A 10,305-nucleotide genomic window follows, 5' to 3' on the forward strand; every position below is an offset into this window, starting at 1 on the left:
AACCACAACAAAAAACTTCTCTCTGCACAGTAAGCTTTATTCTCATTTGATCAGAACAAAAATCTTGGGGATTGTACAGCAAGGATCAAAGGAAAGAAACACAGAACAATTTGAATGCCATAAATCTGATAGGAATGGCTAATTAAATTTTATAACCTCTGCTTATGTCAATAGAGACCCTCTCCCCAAGCTGAAACTAGGTGTTTTGTTGTAATAATTAAAGGCGAAGTCTCGCTTGCTTTAATGGAGCCATCACACTAATTGAGGGCTACACATCCAAAGGAAAACAATAATGAATGTAAATTTATACCAAAATAAAGTACAGTGAATCAAAGGACTTCAGTTGCGCTTTGGGCCTCTTTCGGTATTTAGATCTCGGTGAGAAAACATTAAATTAACAGAGCTTAATTTGTAGCCTTTTGTCAGATTAACAAGTGTTGACAAGAGTTACCGGGGGAGAGTCCCCAAGAAGTATTGTGGGTAACCAATAGACAATCACACCTCATTACAATAATTAAAAAATACAGCAACATGCAAAACAGCATCCTCATGAAAGACACACAACTTTTTCTGATTGAGGTTTGTCTGTGCTGGCTAGTTCTTTTCATCTGTCCTTCAAATACATCATCTGACTGGGCAGGATGCTTTCTGGGGGGGTGCTATGCTGGAGACATGCAGGCCAGTTGAGGATAGATGGGTTGGGAAGTTGATGGTGAAGCACAAGTGGCAAGAACAGAGGAAATAAAAACCTTGGGTTACTTCTCCAAAGTTGGCCATGCTACTCTCCTAGAGCAAAAGCAAATGTGATGGCATTGCCCCTCAACAAAAACCACTTAGAGAAGCTGTAAGAGCTGTGGGTAGATAAGTACGCCATGGGTGTTGACTTGTTATAAACCAGTGGTGAGGACACTGACAGGAGCAGCCATTAACACCTGCCCGATGACACTGGCCACACGTGGCAACATTCGTGTGGTTTGGCAGCCATGACATGAGGTTGAAGGAGGACAAACCTGTGTCTGCACACATAAGGATGTAAGGCTCTGAGACACAGATGAGCAATGAGGTCAATGACAGTGAGGAATTTCTTCCCTGCACTCTTGTGTCTTTAATGTTACTGACTTTTGGCATTAGCTGAGTATATTCATTTTAAATGCTGAGGCTGTTACTGTGCAAACTTGAGCTAAGCAGTTGCAACAGAGGAGCATGAGATGGCTGTGCTGCAGCTAGGCCCTGCAAGCAAGAAAGAAGAAGAAAAGGAACTGACATGCATTCTACCAGCATTCAGACTGTCCTACATAAAAAGTAAATCACCACAAATGAGGAGGAATTTAAGATTTCAGGCAGCAATGCTCTGGGTTTTTCTTCTGCTCACGCTGTGCTCTTGCAGAGAAATGGCCTTCTGCAGAGAGCTGATGGACATCCTTCACCCTCAGGCTGCGAGAGCCTCTACCCAAACAAGTTGCACGACCACCCTGTGAGGAAGGGCAGCCTGCAAAGTGGCCAGAAGCGGGCTGCTGGGGCCGAGGGCTGAGCTCCAGCTCTCCTGCATCCACACTTCTGTGCTTGAGAAAGGCCCCCAAAGCCTCTTCTTGCCTGAGACCCGGGGGTGTGTGGGCACCTCCTGCTCTCCTACAGGGTGTGAACTCCACTTTCTTACAGAGGGCAAACTTGCAAAGAGGTATTTTAGCACAGCTTGGCCAAACAACCCCAAGCAGGAACAAACTATTTCTAGCTTTGGGCAATTAATTTCTAATGAAATGTGTTCTCTGCAAAACTGATGAGGCCTGTTATGTGAGAAAAGTAGGGGAATAGTCTTGATTTATAATGCAGAGAACCATTGTAGCCAGCAATACAAATGTATATTTTATAAGTACTTAAATCAAATATACTGTACAAAAGCCTAGGCAATGCTTAAGTGCATTATAAACCCATTGCAGAGACTGCAGCATAAGAAAGAAAAACGAAAATAAGGACTTGATTACTGGAGGGAACCTCATACCCAGCAAGGTTCTGCAAGTGGGATAACAAGGAACTGAAAAGAAAATAAAACCCCAAACTAACTTTCCACGGCTTTTTTCTTAGCAGTTTTAAAGTAAACTAATTCCTCTTTCTTGTTTGCAAGAAAATTCCATTCCTCAGATGCCAACTGCCCAGCCACGTCTCAACCAGGAATGCTGCTCACTGGCCGATGTAAAGCTCTACTGTTTCACAGAAAAATGAAAGGGGTTTCAACGGAGAAGGCCAGTGAAACTTAAAACTGCACATTTATAGTGAGGATGGCCCTGGTAAAAAAAAGAGTCCATGAGAACCACCCCAGAAAACCAAATCTGAGAAAAACCCATGTGGTGCAGTGTAAGGGCATTAACAAGAGGACATTTTTGCAGAAGGGTTTAAAAATTCGTGCTTCACGAGCCATCGGCCGGTTGAGATGACATGCAAAGCTGTGTCCAACTGCTCATGTTTGTTTAAGCCCACATGACCTGGCCTAAGTTTTAATTAATCTTCATGAGGTGGGTAAATTCATAACCACTCAATGAAGTGGCTGTTGGCAAACAGACTTATCTCATTGCACACACACATGCGCACACACACACACGATTTTTAACATGAATTTTACACATCAAAAAAGAAAAAGGAAATAAAAAAAATGGAACTCCTTACTGTGGTACTAACCATCCTAGCGGATGGGGGATTTGTCCTACAGTGCCCGGTGATAACGGATAATAAGGAGATATATCTGGAGGATGTGGAGGCCTTGGAATTCCTATGGAAGAGGAACATAAAGCAGCATTAGTATAGAGACATGGAAATAAATAAAATATAAGGAAAAAACACACGTGTTCCTAAATTGCTATCTATTGATTTTTATTATAATACTCATGGCTTCACTTAGGGTTTCCAAAGGCTGTTTCACAGTCTTGTTTTTAAAGTGAGCCTCTTGGCATCTTGTTAAATGAGATACAACAAGATAAAATTGATGTGATTCGCTCCCTCATTCACCTCTCCAATCAGAGATAATTATTTTGTTATTTAGGATAAGAATTTAGGAGTCTCAACTATAGTTTCGGTGTGACGCTGTGCTAGGTGCTGTCTTAAATGCTCTACAGAAAGATGGTCCCTGTATCAACTTCATAGTTATTTTAGGCTCAAAGTCACCAAAAGAGCACAGGCCCTACCCATACGTTGACTGGGTACTCAACAGCGTGGCGTTATTCCAAAGTAACCTCCAAAATGAATTAAAAAATCATTACAATTTCAAATTATGTTTGCTCCTGAGAAAACCTAGGAAAACTTTCCTGAAACCTAGGAGAGGAGGTGAGAGCCCCTGGAAATGTTTGGCAAAATGGGGGGCAGATGTTGAAGGTGTGCAGGGGAGGAGAGCGAGCCCATCTGTCCTCTCTGAAAACGGTGCAGTTCCCACTCGGAGAGCAGAAACCAGCTCCAGACGCGAGCCTTAAATCTTAATGCTCCTTACCTTAAGAGCAAGTAGGAATTACTCAGAGGAGTAAGGGTTACAAGACTGGGTCTTTCAATTAACAAGCCAGAGCACAATTACACAGCAGAAGCAAAATTAAAACAGCATTAAAAGGAAGGGGTACTGTATTCATGGCTAAAAACTATTTTTTTAAGTCACTCGGGAAGCTTTTAATCTCCAAATTAAATCTCCTTGTGTGACATTTTCATGCAGACATTGCTTTTTCTCCATTACAAAACCCAAACAGATTAACGGGGCTTTAACCATCCGGCGAGCTATTTGCACACTTGAAAGAATGTTCACAGAAGAAAAGTAAACAGTCTACAGACGTTAATCATATGTTTTACGATAACCATTTAAAAGCTATTCCCTGTACTACCATTATTTAAATGAGAGGTTGACTATGCCATTCACTTGCAATACCCAGAGATGGCGAGATGGATTCCTTTTAAGCCACGTGAAGCTAGCATTAAGCACAATTAAAAGGGGGCCCCAGTTGAAGCATGGGGAGTGAAAACCAGCTAATGCACAGCCTCATTCAAGGGCTGGAGTTGAGATAAATTATCTGCATACGTTAGGGCTGACACAGAGCGACTCCTTTGACGTGAATTCAGTTTCTGATGTACTTTCCAATTAACTAGCTGGGATTTGGATTAACCAAAACAAAACTACTGTCACTGGGAACTCAATGCAGCCTGAAGAAAGAAGATTGACACTGTTTGACTTCTCTGGGCCCTCAGGTTAAACAGGGACTCTTAAAAAGTTAGAATAACATGTAAATTCTACTCTGTAACACCAATAAATCTAGTCAGGGGTTTACGCGGTGCTCTATATTCAAGAAGACTGCCCTTCAGGCTGAACTGGGAGTTGGGTAGACTTACATTGGGGAAAAGAGTTGCAAGTGTAGAGCTGGAGCTAAGTAGTTAGAGTGGATGAAAATTCAACATTATAGGAGAAAAATGGCTGAACTCCTGACACAGAAACAATGGGATTTGGGGAATTAAGAGAGATTCATTTTGAAACCGGTCATGACCCACCACCTTTAAAATTCCAGCTGCAATTTTGTAAGTGCAGATCACAGAATGTACATGTTTAACTCTCTGGGTCGCGCATGCAAACGAAGCACTCAGTAGATCCAACTACTAGGTGGGGTATCATGCTTGCAAAGAAACACACTTGGAAACGACCCCACACATGCAACTCCGGTGTCACCCCGCAGAAGCTTTATGACAATTTACTCAGTAGGCTTCCTTCTGAAGCCTAACTGGCTTAAAAAAGAAACTATTTCGTCTGGGTTCTTGCATGCGTTTGACATTTTACATGCCCCCTTTGGTGCTCCAGCATGGGAAATCCTTCCTCCCGCACTCCTTCCCCCTAATACGCAAAATGGAAAGATCCACCCACCCACTCTCAAAAAACCCCAAACTATTTCCCACCTACCTGTTTTGGGATCTACGTCGGCTGGTAAGTGTGGAGGAGGGTTTCCTGGTGTGAAGTGCTCATTGCTGTACGTGATAAGCGGCGTAAGAGGGTGTACATGGTGTGGGTGCTGCACAACTGGCACTTTGTTAGACTGTCAAGAGAAAAAGGTGGATGGCGTTAGAGGAGCGCCAGGTACTCCCCACCGTAGCACGAGGCACGAGTATCCAGGATTTCAACACGGTCCTGACTTTTCCAGATCCCTTCGTGGCATCACCCTTGCAGTTTTCCCACCCTCTTGCTTAAAACCTCCTCACACACTTTCCCTGCTCTTGAGTTTCTTTAATCTTTTTGACCTGTCGTGCTCCTGTACGGAGCAACACCAATTCTTCAAAATTTTTCCTTTTTATTTTATAATCTTGTGCTTCACCTCCAAGATGCAGGCAGACTCCTCAGTGAGGGGCTGACAGAGTCCCCCATTTAATTAGCACGAGACCCAAATGCTCACTGACCCGTAGGTCTTTTCTTTTCCCCTTCCTGTCCTCACTTTCAGTTCTGCATTTTACTGCTCATTGCAAGTACTCCAGATAAAAAGCCTTTGTAGTGCTAGAGTATTCCCTTCATCAGCAAGCATTAAGCTGACAAGCGATCACCTGCATATTTTATATATATATATTTTAGAAGAGCTGATTAATTATCAATTCATCAGAGCGTGCTAATAAATGGAAACTGGATACTGATGAATTAGGCTACTAAAATATTCAGCTATATAAATAATGGCAAAAACACAGATAAAGCCATTGAAATTAAAACTCTGGCGGGGGGAATAATCACGCAGATATCATGAGGTTTTCCCTGTCACATTCCTAGCTCCGGGGAGAAAAAAAAAAAAAAAAAAAAAAAAAAAAGAAAAATCTTTTTCCTAATCACAATAAAAAAAAGGAGTGAATGAATGAAAGGAAAAGGCAAGCTGAACTGTAACTTACCCTTACAAGATCACAAAGAAAAAAATTAAGCTGAAACAAGCGAACTGCTGGACCATTTACTGTGAGTAATCCAATTGCAAAAAACCCTATTCCCCATAGAGGATTTTCACTAAAATCCTACAACAGGGACATTTAACCAGATTAGGTACCAGCAAAGATAAAGAGGCTGGTATTAGATGATGAATGGATTAGAGTCAGGTTTCATTTTAGAATGTGTCTTCATTTCCTTTTATTACTTTAAGTAAGGAACAATTTGCATTAACATCAAGTAAAAGGAATCACATTAAAATAAAGTAGTGATACCACGGCGGCCCCTGATAGCGCCGCTGCCGTTCAGGGTCCGCCAGCACTCTCCTGCTCGCCCTCCTGCCCAAGGACGGCTCCCACCCCACCGCTCGCTCCCCAGCACCCCCAAACACACGCGCTCTCCCCGTGCCAGCAGACAATTTACTACCGGATCTTGGTTCGAATGCTGCAAGCTTCCCTTAAAAGCGTTTCAAAAATAATTCACTTATTCTTTGGGAATGAGTTTCTAGACTGGGAGGAAGGAAGAGGGAAGAGAGACTGAGAGCTAGGAGGAAAAGAAACGCCAGTCTTCCCCCAAACAAACAAGAAGTCCCTCCATCGTGCTTTGGTCAAGACACGGCAGAGTGTCACCTTTGGCTCTTCCACCCTCCCCTGCGCCAGGAGGCTCCCCCAGCCCCAGCCCCTGCCCTACGTGGGTATTTGACTCACCCCTTTGATAACATGCAAAAAGAAGCATGCATCCAAGGCAAGCGAGCCAAAGACCAGGGCTTATGTTTCCCACAACTTTTACTGGGCTTATTTCTTTTTGCAGCCCTTACACAGAACGATTCCCCTCTAATAACGCACACGTGGCGCAGGAGAGTCCCACGTCAAGTGGCCACCACGCAGCACGCGACAGCCAATGCTACAAATTACAGCACGTTGTGTTGGCGTGGCTGTAGGTCAGGTCTCCTGCCAGCTGTACAACCAAGGACAACTTCTGGCTGCACAAGATCCATAACGGTTTCACATCAGAGGAGCTATGGGGATTTAGTCCCTTAATTCAAAAAGTCGTAGGAGATGTTCTAACCCAAAATCTGTTCTCTTCCAAGTGAACAATCCTAAGCAGTCCAAAAGTAACTGAAAGGTTTGGCAAGGGCTTCACGTAACAAATCACATTGCACACCACGCAAACTAGCAGGCATCTACTCAACAACGCAGGACATTATATGTCAAACAACCACTTGATCTGGTTCACAAAAAGCAATCATTCCCAATACGAGTGATCTTTGCTGGCCAAGAACTGCGTGAGCACTTGCTGTGAGGTGACCCACGCTGTGGCTGGTGGCTGCTGTAGCTCTGTGCTCTCCCAACTCTACCTTCACATCATGGCGAAAAACCCTCACCCAGATTCTGACAGACACTGAGGGCTGTCTTCCATGTAGAGCTTATTTTTCCAGAAACTGGAACTGGTTAGTTAAAAAAAATAAAGAAGTGACAGAACAACATTAGAGGGTCAGACTTAAGCCGACAAACAAGAAACAACACGTGAGAGGAGAGCTGGACTTGCATGCCTGTATCACCAAAGCCAGATATACCATAGGGGGTTACATGTAAACTGTGGGAAACTACCACCCGCTGCTTTGATATACCAAGACCCCCCGCAATATCTCCACAAAATGGCACGAGTGCTGAATTATTATGTATTTTACTTAACACCTTTCAGAGAAAAATAAAAAGCAAAAGGAAACAAAAAAATTAAAAATCCCTAGCCAAGAGTCTGAACCTTAGTCTGCAAACTTTTCCCCAGGTAAGTAATTTTTATTTGGGTGACTGCCCTGCAGTCAGACAGACAATTCCTATAAAGGTACTGGATGTAAGGACAGGATACTTTTTTGCCTCTCTGATGATGCTGAAGCAGAGGTGCGGGGAGAATGTACCAGGGAAAAAGGGGAAACTGTCACCTATGTAGTCAAAAATACGCTCTCCAGGACGGAGGAGTGTGATCCCTGCGAGTCAGTCTGCACCCGTATCACCACCCCAAGCTAGGTTTGGATTCTGTTTTGCACTGTTTATCACACGCCGGGCAGAGGGACCGTAACTCCCCTCAGAACAGCACGCACAATTTGCAAGCCAAGCTAATCATGCCTAATATGCTAAATAACCTCCCCTTTAAAAGCAGCATTCCTGAAGTTAACTAAGCTTCCTTGGAAAAGAGAAAAAGAAAGGACTAGCTGGGAAAAGAGCAGGATTAATCCTGCACATGCATCTTCCTTTGAAGTCAATGGGAGCTCTGCCCGAGTAACAAGCGTGGTCCTAACCCCATCCACTGGCAATGAAAGGTAAACCACAGAAGCCATCAATAGGAGACACCTATTAGATGACCTTAGCCATCCCCCTGCAAAAGGCCCTCTCCAATATACATTTGGGAGTACTTTATCAAGGGTAGTTTTAAGCTAGAAGCCATTGTGAGACACGGGAATTTCTCTGGCAACTTGATGAACTCCATTTAGGGCTATGTCAGGCACAGGGAGGGGAGCTGCACTGGGACACACAGATTAGCATCAGGGCATGCGGCAACAGGACGGGAACAAGTGGAGATTTCTAGAGAGAAATCCCAGCATCTACAAAGTACCAAGTCATCTGCTGATAAATCACTCCTCGCCACTGAAAGCTGGGGTCTCATATGCTGGGTTAGAGGGCACGGTAAAGAATTGCAAAAAAACAACAGAAGTTTGCTTTTCTCGATAACCCCTGCCTGAAGCAAACCAGAGGAAATTGTCCCCATAGGGACTCAGCTACTAAATCTCTCTATATGAATTTGGAATGCTTCTGGGAGTCCTTAAACACAGATGACATTAAACAATAATGGAGCTCTGGAATGAAAAAAAAAAAAAAACCACAACAAATTTTTGACTGATATACGTTTGAGAGGGATACTGAGATCCATTTAGCCTAAGTTCTGATAGGTGCCTTTAGGGAACAAAAAAAAAATAAATATCTGAACTTCAGATTTAAACTGCAGGGGACTGTGTGTATAAATTGCTGTGTATTAGTCTTTGTTGCATGGTAAGGACATTTCATTAACAGGATGAAAGATACTTCTATGCGAATACAGCCCAATTTAATACACCCCACTGATGAATACTCCCCATTTATTGAAGAAGTTAATACATGCTGTATAAATCAATAGTTCCTAAGTCTCTGAAAGCAACATAAGACTCGCACGAGATGAAACATTGTATTGTTGAGCGCACAAAGAGAAACCAACCTTTAAATAGGAAGAGTTTGTCACTGCAATTTTTGTTTGCAAATTCAGAGCTTATTTGGCTTTGGTAATAAAAACATGGTATCAATGCAAAGTCAGAGGAAAACATGCCAGAGAGACCAGAGGATTTGTCCTTGCCGGGATAACGTGGTTTTAGTAAAAGCAGGTCTGCAAAAAAAAGTCACCCAGGCTGAAAACAAGCCATCATGCCATTGCAGCATCGCAGCGGCCAAAGCCTTCGGCCTTGGATGAACGGCCGGCAGGAGACTCCACTCCGATGCATCCCCGGCCGAGCAGCCAAGGGCAGGGCAGGGGGGATGCTCCTGGCCCGGCACAGCCTGAAACGCTCCCGGCCGCCAGCACAGCTCTCCTGGCTGCAGCCAGGGAGGGACCCCCTTCCCCGACCCGGGGCAACCTTTTAAGCGTACTTTGAAGCCTCCAGTCCTGCTGGCGAGGCAGGGATGAGCTGCCACCCGCCAGGCACCCCCCAACCACCCGCAACCGGGAACGTGGCAAGGGAGGGACTGATCAGGCACTTGCACCCCGGACCCACAGAGCCCCCTGCCCGTCCTCCACTACGAGTAACAGCGGAGGAATGAGAGCTCACCATTCACCGTAAAAACCTATTAATCAACAGACACCGAAAACAAATGGAGCTAGAGCTCCGCCTGCCTTTTTTGCCATGTCTTCCTCTTCCCCATTTCCCCATTGCTCTCCCTTTCTGCTGAAGAAAGATGGGCCCTGAAAGTGCCTTTATGAGCTTAATACAATAAAACAAAAGCAGCACAGAAGAGGGTTTGTCAGCCTGTTCCCCTCCTCCAGGCTGGATGCAGGAGGTCGACAGTGGTCTTGAATTAGCAGGCCCTCCTGGAGTTGCTCCCTGGGCTAAGCAAACGGTACCATTCAATACCCGTCCACATTAAAAAATAGGTTTGTAACTTGTCTCCCTGTATTTTCCAGATGGTGTCATTGCAGTTGTGCTGACTATGGCCAGCAAAATGCTAACAGATGCTCCTGAGCTGCTCTGCAACTCTGAAGATGCCTGCAAGAAGAGACTTTCTTTTTTTCCAAAGGTTGAGCTCTCCTTGGTTCTGCCTAGGAATGAGACACACACCCACACCCACCCCACACCCCCCCCCACCCCAAATGAG

At 44.3% G+C, this 10,305-nt stretch overlaps 1 protein-coding gene across 1 annotated transcript in view; it reads right to left on the reverse strand.

Annotated features, from left to right (window-relative positions):
- Nucleotides 1-10,305, reverse strand: part of TCF7L2 (transcription factor 7 like 2) — a 122,405-nt gene that overhangs the window by 27,727 nt on the left and 84,373 nt on the right. The window contains exons 2-3 of the mRNA XM_035898969.1: nucleotides 4,916-5,048; nucleotides 2,674-2,764 (exon numbers count right to left, since the gene is read on the reverse strand). Coding sequence (XP_035754862.1) covers nucleotides 2,674-2,764; nucleotides 4,916-5,048 — 224 coding nt within the window. The remainder of the gene's footprint in view (nucleotides 1-2,673; nucleotides 2,765-4,915; nucleotides 5,049-10,305) is intronic.

Source organism: Egretta garzetta, unplaced genomic scaffold (genome assembly GCF_000687185.1).
Source record: "Egretta garzetta isolate BGI_Z169 unplaced genomic scaffold, ASM68718v1 scaffold8, whole genome shotgun sequence".
Taxonomy (NCBI): Eukaryota; Metazoa; Chordata; class Aves; order Pelecaniformes; family Ardeidae; genus Egretta; species Egretta garzetta.